The sequence below is a fragment of the Sminthopsis crassicaudata genome, chromosome 5 (genome assembly GCF_048593235.1).
Source record: "Sminthopsis crassicaudata isolate SCR6 chromosome 5, ASM4859323v1, whole genome shotgun sequence".
Classification (NCBI taxonomy): domain Eukaryota; kingdom Metazoa; phylum Chordata; class Mammalia; order Dasyuromorphia; family Dasyuridae; genus Sminthopsis; species Sminthopsis crassicaudata.
The window spans coordinates 188,380,330-188,397,866 of NC_133621.1; the positions used below are offsets into that span (position 1 = coordinate 188,380,330).

General features: G+C 34.2%; 1 protein-coding gene across 1 annotated transcript in view; it reads left to right on the forward strand.

The window, feature by feature from the left end:
- GUCY2C (guanylate cyclase 2C) overlaps window positions 1-9,483 on the forward strand; it is a 107,428-nt gene extending 97,945 nt beyond the window's left edge. The window contains exons 25-27 of the mRNA XM_074269105.1: window positions 3,055-3,149; window positions 6,315-6,391; window positions 8,841-9,483. Coding sequence (XP_074125206.1) covers window positions 3,055-3,149; window positions 6,315-6,391; window positions 8,841-9,015 — 347 coding nt within the window. The 3' untranslated portion in view covers window positions 9,016-9,483. The remainder of the gene's footprint in view (window positions 1-3,054; window positions 3,150-6,314; window positions 6,392-8,840) is intronic.
- The last annotated feature ends 8,054 nt before the right edge of the window (window positions 9,484-17,537 follow it).

A 17,537-nucleotide genomic window follows, 5' to 3' on the forward strand; every position in this document is an offset into this window, starting at 1 on the left:
AATAAGCATTGATCCATAGGATCAGAGAAAGCTTAATGGTAAGGAGGCCCAAAGAGAAACAGAGTATGTTCCATCTTGTCTTCCTATCTCCATTTTGTTTGATTATCATGGAAATTCACACTAGTGAAGGAAATATGTCGATTTACTATAGGCAGGTGCTTACATAGGAATCACTAACTCATAAACACACTGTGTTCCAAAAAATTCAATTGCTTGGAATTTGGGAAACATTTTCTTCTAGAAATGATGTTATAAAGATTCCCTAAATTGGTCAGTGTTGTCTGACTCTTTGTGACTCCATTTTGGGTTTTCTCGGCAGATTCTGGAGTGGTTTCCCATTTCTTACTCCAGCTCATTTTGCAGATGAGGAAATTGAGGCAAAAGGGGTTAAGGGGTTTGCCCAGAATTACACAGTTAGAATTGTCTAAGGCCAGATTTGAACTTAAATCTTCCTAACTGTAAGCCTGACACTCTAGTTATTACATCACTTTGCTGCCCACAAAGTCAGTGTACACACACTTATATGAAATATTGTGCTGAAGTCCTACTCTGATGCCTCTTTGTGTTATGGAAGTAATCCTAGGCTCTTTAAGGCAATTAATGACACAAGAACATAGACTCTAACAGGCTAGACAGGCTTATAATATAGACCCAGTGAAGGACTGATGGTACGAGCAAGGCTCATTACTGGGTTGCCTTCGTGTAGGGTGAAACTTTTTTCAACCACAATAATATCAAGTAGGGAGGATTCCAGGATAAAATGACATCTTTGAAGTTGATGAAGTACCTGAACTATACAGAACCAATAGTTCTGTAACTATTTATAACTTTGTTGTTAAGGAGAAACATTTTCCAGGTTACTACTAGGAATATAAGGAACACATCTACTATTTCCCACTCCCAAATTCACATACTGTTCCCATTCTCTCTCTCTCCCCTTCCCATACATACACCTTTAATGAATAATCCTACTCTTCTCCCCTATTTTCATTGATCTTGGTTTTTCAAGATCTTTGGGGATAAGAGATGGCCTTGTGGAGTCATAGAGATGCTTGGTCATGAAGGATACACGGGATCTGAAAGCTGTGAATAAGAGTGAGAGTTCCAGGGGCTTCTTGGGAAGGAATGTGGTGCTCTAGGAGCAAAAGGAGTAGGAGAATTGAGGCTTTGGTATCAGCTCTTCTTATGGGATCTGATGGAGATGAAGTCAAAATTTAGGAAGAAGGAGTATGTGGGATCCTCCCAGTGTTGTACAGGTGGTAAATGTTAATTGGTAAAACATTAGTTCTCCTGGAAAAAAATATATATGCATGACATACTTTTAACTTACATTATTAAAATTTTTTCCATCACTTTCTTAAGTCTCAGTTAATTAAATCAATCAACAAAATAAGTCAAGTCTTGAATGATAATGTTTGTCTATTTCTGAGATTATATGTTCTCATTGAAAAACTGACTCTCATAAGCAAGAGTCCAGCTGAATACTTGACCTTTTAGCTACTATGGTCCCCAAAAGGAACAGTCTCTTTAACTGAAGGAGAAAGGGCTATGAGGGCATAGTGCCTCCAGGAAGCTTTCACAGCAGCCACTGGCTGCAGGATTCTGGATTTGTGGAACATAGATGTTAATAGGAGCGAGGAATAGTGACTTGGATATAGAACCTAGAATTCACAAGTCAAGTATCCTTCAGTATGGAGTCTATATTGCTTTAGGCAGATAATGAGAAATGGGGCAGCCAAGTAGCCCAGTGCATAGAGCACTGGGCTTAGAATCAGGAAGATTTACCCTCTTGAGTTCAATTCTAGCCTCAGACACTTAGTAGCTGTGTATCCCTGTTAATCCTTTTTGCTTCAATTTCCTCATCTGTAAAATGTGCTGGAGAAGGAAATGGAAAACTAGTATATTTAGCAAGAACCCCAAATGATATCACAATGAGTCAGATCCCACTGAACAACTAATAATGATAAAAGTCTTAGAACTGTCACTTATACAGGGTAGAAACCCAACAAATGTTTGTTACTGATGATTATGAAAGTCATGGTATAGTGGAATGACTGGCTTTGAAATCAGAGGACCTATGTTTAAAACACAAGTCTGCTATTTAATATGTAGGTAACTTTGGTTAAATCCCTTAATTTTGTCTGGGCTTCAATTATCTTATCTATTAAATAAAATGGTTAAATTATATTGATGAATGTAGAGGGAATTTCTAAAATCTGATATGCCAGGTAAGATTTCTGCCAATAATTTTTTTTGGTGAATTACTTATAAGGTTGGTTTGGAAGATATTGATTTTAAGCTTTTGCTGAGTATTGTAATGGAACTGGTAATTATATAGCAATGGTTTCCAATTCAATTGGGACGATGGCTTCTCATTTTCCTATGAGTTAGAGCAAGAAAGCAGCACTAGAGAGAACTGAACTTCCCCTAATCCCACATTATTAATTGATTGCCAAGTATTTCCTCATGCATGTCCTATAAACATCTCAAATAATGTCTAAAACTGAAATGTTTATCTTTTTTTTTCTATGCACTTGCTTTTATTTCAAATGTCCCTTTTTATTGTGTATTTGCTTTTCTAATTTTCTATTCATCATCATCCCAATCACTTAAGTTTGTAAATTTAGAATCATCCTTGACTCTTCCTTTTCTCTCATCCCACATAGCCAATAATCATTAAATCTTGCTAGTTCTACATCCATTATACTCTTCACTCACATGGCCACTACCTTAATGGTGTTTCTTGACATTGCATCACAATACAAACAAGCCAAAATCCCAAGTTCCCTGCCCCAAGCTAGGACACATTTATTGCAACTAAGACGTGCATGGACCTATGAAACAGTGATTAGGAAACATTCTGCAGAATATTGAAAATCATTTGCAGTCCCATGTGAAAGGATATGCTTTAAGTAGGTCACAAAGTCTCTTTTTAAGGGGATATCTAAGATAATAAGAACAGTTGAAACAGATTGCTAGAATAAGTGAGTACACATGTGGCTATGAAATTGGATTCTGAATGGAAGTAATTTAATTTTGCTTTTTCCTTTTCAGCTTTGAGGATTCATGTGAGTGGATCTACTATAGCTATTCTGAAGAGGACCGAATGTCAGTTCTTATATGAAGTGAGAGGAGAAACTTATTTAAAGGTAACAAATCCATAGAAAGCCTGGCCACTACTTTTAGTTATCTTAAATATATTTTGAAATATTTTCATCAAATACCTCTTAAGCCCCAATGTTGAGAAAGATCAAGATAGACTCTTACAACTTTCTCCCAGTTATCTTTTCTACCTTCTCACAGATTATTGACCAATATGAGAAATGTCAACATTTTACTTTTGTTTGAATTAAGTGGTCTCAGATTTGGTCTTGATACCATGTGTTTCCTTTTTTTTTTTTATTTGTTTGTTTGGTCTATATTCAGAAGTTGATGAAAAGGTTCTATTATTTCCTCCACATATGTATGATACCTTTTTCTTTAAAAAAAACTTTTCAGCCAGAAGAGGTATATCCTTCCTATATAGGAATGAGAGAGATATAGGAATATACTGATAAATATTTAACAACCAGCTGTCCAAAAATTGTTTAATGTTCATTATTAACATTTTCTCCATCATTTTTTAAAATTCTAAATAAAAAACACCACAAAAAATAAAATCCTGATTTGTATGGGGTTTGTAAGGTGTAAATGTTCACACAGAAAACTTAACAGCCTGTTCTCATAACATATTATCTCCAGCACATCCCTGGAAGATTTCCTGGGATAAAGGAGGGGGTTTACATTAGTGTGGTTAGTGACTCACCTTACTTATACCTTAATCACCTTAGTTATACACGCTTGTTTCCTCTTCCTGCTTTTTACGTAAAATTATATCAGTATTCTGCTGTTGATATTATCTATCTTCTAAAAACTTAAATTGATACCTTATGTTTTTATATTACATTAATTTTTGAACATCCTTTTCTTCCTGCCATTCAGTCAGTGATGCTTTCCCAATAAAAAGAGATCTTTAAAAAGAAAATAATTTTTAAAAACCAATCAATATGTCTGACAGCATATCTGTACATATATAGATACATATACAACATTCTGACCAAAGTAGAGAAGGAATCTTTTCTTATTGGCTTCTCAGGATTCAGGCTTGGTTATTAGTATCACACAAGGTTCTACTTCATTTCATTTTTTCCCTTTACATTGTTGTAGCTATTGTGCCTATTGTTTTCCTTGTTGCATTTATTTTATTCTTCATTGGTTTATGTTTTCCTAAATTTCTATGCATTTCTCACATTTATCATTTCTTGGGGTACAATAATATTCTATTTCATTTATGTACTATGATGTGCACATAAATCATCAATCACAAAATTAAAACCACAGAATTTTAGAATTTTGTACAAGTTATTGTGTATGATTATGATGGAATGTTCTATAAGAAACGATGAACTCAGTGATCTTAAAAAAACATGGAAAGATTTGTATGAAGTAATGAAAAGAAAAATGAGCAAGACCAATAGAACACCGTATACAGTAACAGCAATATTGTTGCTGAAAGAGAAAATATGGCTAATAACTTTTCATAGCCTTGCCTCACTTAAATTCAATTTACTTGCAAATCAATCTTCCTGATATCATGTCTCTACCTTTGAGATCAAAGGACAAGCAACAATATAGTATGGACTGAAGACATTTTTTTTTACCCTCTATCAGCCTAATTACTTTTTTTTCTTGGTTATTCTCTAGTTTATCAACATTTTTTTTAAAAAAATTATGATGGCCCAAACTAAACACAATACTTCAGAAATTATTTTACCAGGGTAGCATACTGAAGAGCTCCCACTTTATTCCTGGAAGTTACTCAGGGATGTGCTGGTAAATGTTTCGTAATCAGCTCTCAAAAAAAAAAGTATGCATGACACACTTTAAAGTATAGTTGTATTATTAACATTTTCTCAATTACTTTCATAATTCTAGACAATCATCAAAACAATTAATCAATCCTTGATTTATAATGTTTATAGGTTTCTGATGTGTAAATATACACACTGAAAATTTAACAACTGGCTTTCCCAACGGTATGAATTGACTAGCAAATTCCAGAATCTTAATGCACCTCAATTGATATATACCTCCCTATTTTCATTTCTTTACTACCACAAAAAGTGCTTTTATGAATATTGTGATAAATGTGGGAGGGATTAGTAAGGGTCCGAGACAGTAGAGACAAAGACAGACAGAGAGACACAGAGAGAAAATTCCTTTTCTTTTTATTTTTAACCTCCTTGAGGTCTATGCTTACCAGTAATATTTTATTATCTGCCCTAATTGATTTAAACTATTAAAACTTAAAATAGGACTAAGACTTTTGGGACTCCTTGTATAGTGTAAAATGCTATTTTAGGGTGATAACAAATGGACAATATAGTATAGTGGAAAGAGAATTGAATTCAGAGTTAAGCGATATGAATTCAAATCCCAGCTCTACTACCTAGCTTTGGGTAATTTTAGGAATTCTACTTTGCTGCTCTGGGCTCCAGTTTTATTATCTGTAAATTGGGTGGTGGGGAAAGGTTGTATTCAACAATCACTAAAGTCTTGTCCAACTTTAAATCTACCAATCAATGAGCTTATTATTTGGCAATCCATTTTCTAGTCTTCTCAGAAGTTCCCATTAAACAGGGAGCTCTTCCCCAAGTAGTTTATGTTCTTAGGTTTATCAAACACTGAGCTACTGAGTTCACTCATTTTTAGTTCTTACTTATCTAGTCTGTTCCACTGATCTTTTTGTTTAAGTCAGTACCAAATAATTTTGATGATTACTGTGTTTTAATATAGTTTGTGTTCTACAAGTGTTGCTGTCCCTTCCTTCCTCTTTTTTTTCCCATTATTTCCCTTGAGATTCTACCTATTGTTCTTCTAAATAAATTTTGTTATTGTTTACTTTTAAAAAGTAATCTTTGGGGCACATTAAAACATGGAGCTAAGAATTGGACTAGCCATTCTAAAAAGTAGTTTGGAAATCTGACCTCAAAATTATCCAACTATGCATACCCTTTGACCTAGCTATCCCTCTACTATACCGAAAACCCAAAGAGGAAAAGGATTCCTGTGTACAAAAAATATTTATAGCAGCTCTTTTTGTGATTTCAAAGAAATGGAAATTAAGAGGAGTAGGAATCAAATGAGGAATTGTTGGATATGAGCTCTTGTGCTATAAGAAATGACAAAAGTGACAGGTTCAGAGAAATCTAGGTAGGTGTGTATGAATTACATTATTTCACCACTAACAATGTGTCTCTTTTCTGTCTCATTAGGGCAAGGGGACAGAGACCACCTATTGGCTCACAGGAGTTAAGGACCAAGAGTATACGTTGCCAACACCTCCTTCTGCGTAAGTTATAGAATGGGGAATAAAGAGAGAAAGGAAAGTTTGTTGTCTTAGTTCTCTCGTCTAGACTAGCAGTTTTAAAATACTCAAACTTTTTGGTTTCAGAAACCATTTACAATCTTGAAAGTTAATGAAGATTCCAAAGAACTTTTATTTATGAAAGTTGTATCTAATAATAATTATGATATTAGAAACTAAAACTAATAAATTTGAAAGATTTCTTAAATCATTAAAAATAGTAATAATAAATTCTGCTGTATATTAATAAATAACTTTTAAATGAAAAATATCTATATTTTCCAAAATAAGAAAAATATTTATGAGAAGAGTGGTACTGTATCACATATTTTACAAATTTTTTTAATATCTGGCTTCATAGAAGATAGTGGGATACTCCTATCTGCTTCTGCAGTCAATCTTTTGGTACATGTTATTTTGATTGAAGAAAATTTAGCTTCACACATGTAAGTAGTTAGAAAGTGGAGGAATATTTTAAAAAAACAAATAACATCTTAGTATTATTATGAAGAAAAAAGTTGTGCCCTTACCAGTCACAAGTAAAAGGTTCTTTGGAGACCTTCAAGGGGCCTTCAATCACACTTTACTTTGTATAAGAAATTTAATCTTTTACCGATTCTATGTGCATGGAAATAATATATCAGAAATGAGTACTATGAAATTTTGCTTCTGGGGCTTCTTGGTGACCTGTTTAAATTTTTAAAGGTGTACTGTATTTCTTTCTAAGAAAACTTAAAAGCAAAAAAGGGAGAGAGACGAAATTTCTGGCTTGCCATGACAGTCTTGAAACTAGTTAACTAATTTTCTTTTCTGGAGAAAAATCCAACTAGTTAAAGATTAAGCTCTGATCCCATCATTTCCATTCTTGAATGTTCAGGTCCAACTGACCCTAGACTGGGATCATTTATAGTAATACATTTTTATAACTATAATGGAAGATTACTTGGGAGACCAGTAGGTTTTCAGGCCTTGGATACACCGGGGACTTTCTAAGTTACTTAGAGGCCATCCATCTAGTAATTGTGAGCAGATCCTAGACACCAAGGTTCTCGAATTGTTTTCAAATATGTCCAGAATTGAGATGACAATTTCTATAATTCAAATGCACTCAGTAACCAAGGCCATTTTCTTAGCAGTTTGGACAATGACAGAGGCTGTAGCTTTTTCCATGGTTTTTGACAAAGATAAGAAATTAATTTCTAAACTTCTGAACACAGGTCAAATCTAAGAGAGGGACCAAAAGCCTCAAATTAAACCAGACTTTTGTTCCTCTCCTGAGAATATCTATGTGACCTGGGAACAAGATAGCCATAGGACCACTTCAAACTCATGGGGATAAACAAAAGTGGGAATTATAAAAGAGGATGGGAGAGACGTCCTATGAAAGATGAGATTTTATGGGACTTGGGGGAAGCCAGAGAGTCCAGAAGTCAGGGGTGAAGAAAATAAAAATCTCAAGTATAGGGAACAGCCAATGAAAATTCCCAGAGTCAAGAGATAGAGTTCTGTGACAGGGAAAAATATACAGGAAGACTGAAAAAGTAGTAAAGGGGCCAGGTTTTAAATGAGAATCCTTGATACTCATTTACCTTTTTCAAAACCAATAAGCATTTATTGAGTGTTTACCATATGCCAGGCACTGTGTCCAGCACTGGGAATAGAAATAAAGGAAAAACAAACAAACCAACCAAGGATGATAAGGTACCAGTGTGGGGGTATGATAGAGAAATCAGAAAATTCAAGAGCTGAGAGGGGAGGGAGGGGTGAATGTTGAGAAATGGCATTTCTCAGAATGGAGATTCAAGGAAGAACCAGTCAGATGGAAGAGGGGGTTCCTGTAGTAGAGGACACTTCCAGGGTGAAAAGGTTCTTGGGAATAGTGGAGAATTCCACAGAGTGAGGAGCAGAGCTGGGAAAGGTTATGGTTTTAGCCCTTCCCCTTTCAGCATATGCAAAAATAGTTCAGTTTGTTTTTTATTCCTGGTAAAATCAATAGTTTTTGCTTTGTTTTGTTTCTGTAAACCAAACCTATTTCTACCTGGAGTTGATTCTATTCAAGTGAAATAATGCTGGGGAAGTTCCTTATAAATAGCAAAATACTATAGAAACATAAAGTAATTTATATTTTACACTCAAGGGTAGTCACTATCATTGACTGTAAAATTTATTTTACAAGAGTTAGAGGCAGAACCACTTAAGACAACCTTGGAGTGGAGTAATTTTCTGTATGAAGATTGCCTCAGTTTTCTCATCTTTAAAATGAACTAGAGAAGGAAATGGTAAACCACTCTAGTATTTTGGCCAAGAAATACCTAAGTGAGGTCACAAAGAGTCAGACCTAACTAAAAAACCCCACAATAACAGCAACTACTGCTACATATGATGGAAAGCAGCTGAGTGCCCTTTAATATTTCAATCATTTTCTTCTTTCCAGGGAGAATCAACAGCATTTACAGGCAGAATTTTCTAATATGATCACTGAAGCTTTGCAGAAGAGGCAGGCCCAAGGTTTATCAAACCAGAAACCAAGGCGTGTGGCCAGCTATAAAAAAGGCACCCTGGAATACTTACAGCTGAACACCACAGATGATAACAACACCTATTTTTAAATCTAAGCAGGTGCTAAGACCACTATCAAATTAGAGTCCACGTATGCAGGAGATCTTGTTTATCTTGGAAGTCTGTCTTATCAGGAAGACTTTAAAGAAATAGAAAAGACACAGAACTTTTCTATATCTTTTTGGTCATCCCCTTGGAACATGTTTTCTTCTATAGGTGAGATTCATTTCCTTAGTTGACATAACTATATGTTGCTATCTGGTCTTATCTTAACAGTTTCTCACTGATATATATACCCTGATAGGAAGAAAAGATAACTTTATACTAGAACTCAAGGAAATTCCAGTCTTCTTTGTTTACTGGCTCTTTTTCTTGCTATTTCCATTTTGATATTTTTTAATTGTCATGATTATATTTTAAATATGTTATCTCTGTAAGATTATCTTTGACTTGTAATTTTTGGAAGAAATGTTTTATTCTTTTTGATAGGAATGAAATAAAGAACTTGTTTGGTTCTATGTATGGGCTTCCACATATTTGATCCATTTTCCTAAAAGAATCAATACAATTATCCTCAGCAGCTCAAAACTGATGTTGAAATGTATGACCTTCAAGCAAGTCATTTCAAGTCTCTGGGTCTTGATCTTGTCATTTAAAAAGTGAGGGGATTTGAGGAGATGATTTGTGGATTCCTTGTCAGGACAGGTTCCTTAGGTTAACACCCTGTTGGTTCAAGTTCCATGTTGCTATGAAATGAGACAGGTCATGGAACAGCTAACAAAATGACTTGCCTGTGGTAACACAAAGGTAATAATTAATTGTCTGAGGCTGAATTTGAATCCCAAATCTTTTTAACTCCAAATCCAGTGCTAACCCACTGCACCACATCACTGACTCTATTAGTGACTTTGTCAAACAAAATCTAGTTGGTTATAAAATTATCATCCCAGGAGTTACACATTTACATATTATCTCTATTGGACACATAAAATATGACAATAACAACAAAGAAAAAAACAAGCATGATTATAGTTGGGGTGGAAAAGTCCCATTCATCATAATGATGACTAAACATTTGCTTCTAACTACCATGCTGTCAGGCTTTAATTTATTTTTGTATTTGCTTAATTTTGGTATACATGGAGGCTTGGTATCTATATTGGAAACACTTTTGACCAGATGAATTTTAACCTTAATTCTCAGCCTATTAGCTATGTGAATTAATAGGGTCAAGTGAATCAATTTTTCTGAACTTAATTTCCTCATCTGTAAAATGGAGATAAAAATAACCTATCTTTCTATCCACTGAGTCACCTAGCTGCCTCCTTTTTAAATTTTTTTTTTGTTTTAGATATATTTTATTTTTTTATTTAATATTTTGCCCAAGTTACTTTCAAAGCATTAGCTGCCTGATTTTATAGATCAGAGGCTCACAGCTCTGGAGCTGAGTGGCCATCTATCTATTCATAAATTAACCAGCATTTATCATGCACTTTTTAGACACTCTCCTAAGCACTAGGGACAAAGAAAAAGAACGAAACAATCTCTACTCTCAAGGAATAGACACAAAAATGAGAAAGGTAGCAAATACATATATGACTTACATATATAGAATAAGTATGAAGATGGGAAATAAAATAAACACAAATTCAATTCAAGATAATTAGGGAAGGAGGGCACTAACAACTGGGGAGATAAGAATAGGCTTCATGTAGAAAGTGGCATTTGACCTCCATCTTGAAGGACGAGAGGGCATCTATGAGGTAGAAGTGAGAAGGTAGGGAATATGTAATATTCCCATGGTTATAGGAGATAAAAGATAATAGGAGGAATAGAGAAGACCAATTTGACTGGCTAGTGGAATATGGGAGGAAAAGTAGTAACCAGTTTGGCTAGAAATTTAGGATGTAAATATTAGGCAACTAGATGGCCCATTGGATAGAGCACTGAGGCTACAGTTGGAACCCAAGTCCAATATGGCCTGAATCACTCATTAGCTATGCGACCCTGTGCAATCCGCTTATCCTTTGTTTGCCTCAGTTTCCTGATCCACTCAGAATTCCCTAGGAATAAACATAGTCCATTTAAGTCCAGAGTTGGAGTCATTTGTGAGAGAAGAGTTACTTGGTACATGAGCAATAGGTAACAGATTGGGGAACAAAGTCCCAGGATGGAGGACCTGGGGAAAGAAGTCGCTGTCATCTCAATACTATGAATGTGCAGTAATGCTCAACGGTCTGTTTTACTTTGGGGACAGAAAAATAAATGCATTACTTTTAGTTCCTCTTGAACTAGAACCTCAAACCTGGTGAAAAAATACTATTGTCTATTTCTTCTCCTGGTTTTCATGTTACTCCTTTCTACTTCTCCTACTACCTCTCTGACCATTATCTGTCTGTCTTCTTTGATTCTCCCTTTAAATGGACTATTACCAAGAATTCCATCCTGGTACTTCCTCACTTCTTTTTCCATACTCTCTCCTTTGGTGATCCCACAGATTACAAACTGAATGCTTTATCTTTCCCCCCAAACCCTCCTATTTTCTGAATTTCATTATTATTGAGAGGATCACCATCCTTCTCAGTGATTTAACAATGCAACCTAGGCACAAGCCTTAATTCCCCACTCTCTTCCAGCCCTCATACCTAATTTGTTGACAAATCTTTTCAATTTTATTTCATACATCCCACCTTTCATACGCTGATCTTGCCACTACTTTGTTGAAGGCCCTCATTACTCTCACTTTTTTTTTATTTTAATAATTTTATAATTATACATTTTTTGACAGTATATAAGCATGAGTAATTTTTTTATAACATTATCCCTTGTATTCATTTTTCCAGATTTTCCCCTCTACTCCCTCCCCTAGATGACAGGCAATCTTAAAAATTTTACCTGTGTTACAGTATAACCTAGATATAATATATGTGTGTAAATCCCATTTTCTTGTTGCACGTTAAGTATTGGATTCCGAAGGTATAAGTAACCTGGGCAGACAGATATTAGTGCTAACAATTTACATTCACTTCCCAGTGTTCCTTCTCTGAGTGTAGTTGTTTCTGTCCATCATTGATCAACTGGAAGTGAGTTGGCTCTTCTTTATGCTGAAGATTTCCACTACCATCAGAATACATCCTCATGCAGCATTGTTGTTGAAGTGTATAGTGATCTGGTTCTGGTCATTTCACTCAGCATCAGATCATGCAAGTCTCTGCAAACCTCTCTGAATTCATCCTGCTGGTCATTTCTTACAGAGCAATAATATTCCATAACCTTCATATACCATAATTTACCCAACCATTCTCCAATTGATGGACATCCATTCATCTTCCAGTTTCTAGCCACTATGAAAAGAACTGCTACCATCATTTTGGCACACACAGGTCCCTTTCCCCTCTTTAGTACTTCTTTGGGATATAATCCCAATAACAGCAATGCTGGGTCAAAGGGTATGCACAGTTTGATAACTTTTTGGGCATAGTTCCAGATTGCTCTCCAAAATGGCTGGATACTTTCACAACTCTACCAACAATGTATTAGTGTCCCAGTTTTTCCACAGCCCCTCCAACAATCATCATTATTTGTTTCTGTCATCTTAGCCAATCTGACAGGTGTGTAGTGGTATCTCAGAGTTGTCTTAATTTGCATTTCTCTGATAAGTAGTGATTTGGAACACTCTTTCATATGAGTGAAAATAGTTTCAATTTCATCATCCGAGAATTGTCTGTTCATATCCGTTGACCATTTATCAATTGGAGAATGGTTTGATTTCTTATAAATTAGGATCAATTCTCTATATATTTTGGAAATGAGACCTTTATCAGAACCTTTAACTTTAAAAATATTTTCCCAATTTGTTACTTCCCTTCTAATCTTGTTTGCATTAGTATTGTTTGTACAGAAACTTTTTAGTTTGATGTAATCAAAACCTTCTATTTTGTGATCAATAATGATCTTTAGTTCTCCTCTGGTCATAAATTCCTTCCTCCTCAACAAGTCTGAGAGGTAGACTATCCTCTGTTCCTCTAATCTATTTATGATCTCATTCTTTATGCCTAAATCATGGACCCATTTTGATCTTATCTTGGTATATGGTGTTAAGTGTGGGTCCATATCTAATTTCTGGCATACTAATTTCCAGTTTTCCCAACAGTTTTTTTTTTCAAAAAATGCATTTTTATCCCTAATGTTGGTATCTTTGGGTTTATCAAACACTAGATTGCTATAATTGTACCCTTTTTTGTCCTTTGTACCTAATCTATTCCACTGATCAACTGGTCTATTTCTTAGCCATTACCAAATGGTTTTGGTGACTGCTGCTATATAATATAGTTTTAGATCAGTTATACCTAGACCACCTTCATGTGACTTTTTTTTCATTAATTCCCTTGAAATTCTCAACCTTTTATTTTTCCATATGAACTTTGTTATTTTTTCTAGGTCATTAAAATAGTTTCTTGGGAGTCTGATTGGTATAACACTAAATAAATAGATTAATTTGGGGACTATTGTCATCTTTATTATATTCGCTCTGCCTATCCACGAGCACTGGATGTCTTTCCAATTATTTAAATCTGACTTTATTTTTGTGGCAAGTGTTTTGTAATTTTGCTTATATAATTCCTGACTTTTCTTTGTTAGATATATTCGCAAATATTTTATACTCTCAACATTTGTTTGGAATGGAATTTCTCTTTGTATCTCTTGGTGTTGCATTTTGTTGGTGATGTATAAAAATGCTGAGGATTTATGTGGATTTATTTTGTATCCAGCAACTTTGCTAAAGTTGTGAATTATTTCTAATAACTTTTTATTAGAATCTCTGGGGTTTTATAAGTATACCATCATATCATCTGCAAAGAGTGACAGTTTGATTTCCTCATTACCTACTCTTATTCCTTTAATCTCTTTCTCAACTCTTATTGCTGAGGCTAACATTTCTAATACAATATTGAATAGTAATGGAGATAGTGGGCAACCTTGTTTCACTCCTGATCTTACTGGGAAAGGTTCCAGTTTATCTCCATTGCATATTATGCTTACTGACGGGCGTAAATATATGCTCCTGATTATTCTAAGGAATAGTCCGTTTATTCCTATACTTTCAAGCGTTTTTAGTAGGAATGGATGTTGGATTTTATCAAATGCTTTTTCTGCATCTATTGAGATGATCATATGGTTTTTATTAATTTGATTATTAATATGGTCAATTATACTAATAGTTTTCCTAATATTAAACCAGCCCTGCATTCCTGGTATAAATCCTACTTGATCATAGTGTATTATCCTGGGGATGATTTTCTGAAGTCTTTTTGCTAATGTCTTATTTAAGATTTTAGCATCAATATTCATTAAGGAAATCGGTCTATAGTTTTCTTTCTCAGTTTTCAATCTACCTGGTTTAGGTATCAGTACCATGTCTGTGTCACAAAAGGAGTTTGGCAGGACTCCTTCAGCCCCTATTTTTTCAAATAGTTTATATAACATTAAGGCTAGTTTTTCTTTAAATGTTTGATAGAATTCACATGTATTTACATCTGGTCCTGGGGATTTTTTCCTAGGGAGTTGATTAATAGCTTGTTCTATTTCTTTTTCTGAAATGGGACTATTTAAGCAATTTATCTCTTCCTCTGTTAATCTAGGAAGCCTATATTTTTGGAGGAAGTCATCCATTTCACTTAAGTTATCAAATTTATTGGCATAAAGTTGAGCAAAGTAACTCATTATTTCTCTAATTTCCTCTTCATTGGTGGAACTAATTACTCTCACTTGTGCTTTTGCAATAACCTGATAGCTGGTCTCTCTGCTTTAATTCTCTCCTCTTTGGAGTTTGGCATCTACTCAGCTGTCAAATTCATCTTCTTAAAGTACAAGTTCCAGTTGGGCTACCCAGCTGCTTCCTCCATCCTTCCCTCTCTCCTTCTTTCCATCTTTCATTTCTTCTTTGTCCCTCCCTCCATTTCTTTCTTTCTTTTTCTTTCTCAATCTCCTTCCTTCCTTCCTTCCTTCCTTCCTTCCTTCCTTCCTTCCTTCCTTCCTTCCTTCCTTCCTTCCTTCCTTCCTTCCTTCCTTCCTTCCTTTCTTTCTTTCTTTCTTTCTTTCTTTCTTTCTTTCTTTCTTTCTTTCTTTCTTTCTTTCTTTCTTTCTTTCTTTCTTTCTTTCTTTCTTTCTTTCTTTCTTTCTTTCTTTCTTTCTTTCTTTCTTTCTTTCTTTCTTTCTTCTTTTCTTCCTCCCTCCTTCCCTCCCTCTCTTTCTTTCTTCTTCCTTCCTTCTTTCTTCTCTCTTTCTCCCTCCCTCTCTCCCTCCATTTCTCTCTCCATTCCTCCCTTCATTCTTTCTTCCCTCTCTTCTTCCTTCCTTCCTTCTTTCCCTCCCTCCCTCTCTTTCTTTTTCTTTCTTTCTTTTTTCTGTTATGGGCCAGAACTCTGTACCTGAAACAAGGATTCTTACAAGGTGCTAAGTGGAATTGATAAGACAATGGTTATCTAGTTTAGCATGGTGACTAATAGTTCTCTGGTTCAGTATGATTGATTTAATCTTACAGCAAAAGGGTTCCCTAGTGACATGATTGGCTTATACTCAGTATGATGAATGGATTTAATTGTAATAGAGCATATAAGCTGGAAAAGACTCATCCAGATTCATTCCATCTTCATCAGCCTTATGGTGGCTGGCCTGTCCTCCTGCTCCCCCGACTGAGACCAAGGCCTGTCTGAAGGGCCTCAAGAAAGCTAACTGGGCCCCAAGCAAAGAGACAATAAAGAATTTGGACTTTATCCCTGGCTATTCTTGTGGTGATTACTCAACTGAAACGAAGGCTGTTCCAGAGACCTCCAGAAAACCAACCAGAATACTACATTTTTCTTTCTTCCTTCCTTCCTTCCTTCTTTTCTTCCTTCCTTCCATAAATAATGAGCAAGAAATAAAAGTAATTATTATGAACTATTTCACCTAGTTACATGTCAATAAATTGACAATCTAAATGAAATAGGTGAATATTTACAAAAAATGCAAATTGTACTGATTAATAAAATAGGAAATAGAATATTTATATAACTCTAACTTGAACAAATTATAAATAAACTCCCTAACAACAACAGCAGTAGCAATAAAACTAGGACTTGATGGATTTGCAAGTAATTCTACCAAACATTTAAAGAAAAATTAATTTGTAATACTACATAAACTTTCTGAAAAAATTGATAAAGGTGTCCTATTATATTCCTTCTATTATAAAATATGATCTTGATAAAGTCAAAACCCAAAAAGAAAACTATAGGCCAATTTTTGTAATGAATATTAATGCAAAAATTTAAATAAAATAATAGCAAACAGATAATAGAAATAGATATCAGAAACTTCAGATATTATGATCAGGATGGATTTATGCTAGGAATGCAGGGCTAGTTCAGTATGAGTAAAACTGGAAAAAACTGACCATTTTAAATAACAAAACAAAAAAAAAGTCATGAATATTTTAATAGGTATGGAAAAAACAAAATGAAATAGGTATGGAAAAAACAAAATGAAATAGCTGTTTTTGTTAAAAACAACAGAAAGCATAAGAATATTTGGAGCTTTCCTTAAAATGATAAATAGTATATCTTTAAAACAAAGAGCAAGCTTTATCTGTAATTCGAATAAGCTAGAAACCCTTCCAATAAGATTGGGATAAAGCAAGGATATTCATTACCATAATTACTTTCAATATTTTACTAGAAATGCTAGCTATAGCAATAAGATTTTAAAAAAGAAATTGAAAGAATTATCAAAGGAGGAAAAAAAAGCTTCACTTTTTATATGTGATAAGGTATTTAGAGAATTTTAGAAAGTTAAGTTTAAAAAAAACTAATCAAAACAATTAACTTCAAAGTTGTGGGACATAAGATAGAGAAATTTCATTTTAAAAAGTATAAAATTCTTGGTAATCTACCTTATGAGACATATACAGAAATTATATGAATACAATCACAACTTTCTTCACAAGTAAGTTCAGATTTAAGTAACTGGAGAAATATTATCTGCTCTTGGGTAGGTCAATCCATAATGAAAATGACTAAATTAATTTATTCACTGACATACAAATCCCAAAGAATTGCTTTATAGAGCTAGAAAAAAATGATTTAAAAAAATCATCTGGAGGAACAGAAGTTCAAGAGTCTCAAGGGAATTAATGAAAATATGAAAAGGAAGGAAACTAGCAATAGCAGATCTCAAAGCAATCATCAGAACAATTGGTACTAGTTAAATAATAAAGAAATGAACTAGTAAAACAAATTATATATACAATATACAGAATCAAAGAAGTATAGTACTTGGGTTTGATAAATCTAATCTCAATTCTTTTGGCAAGAATTCAGTATTTGACCAAAAATTTAGACATAAAAGGTGACATCATAAGCAGAATAGAGGAGCAAAGATGAGATTGTCAAAACTATCAGTAGGCAATAAGTTCATAATAAAACAAAAGGTAGAAAAGAACATGGAAGAAAAAATTGGAAAATTTTGATTACATATGATTAAAAAGTATTTGTACATACAAAAACCAAGGCAGTTAAAATTAGAAGAAAGA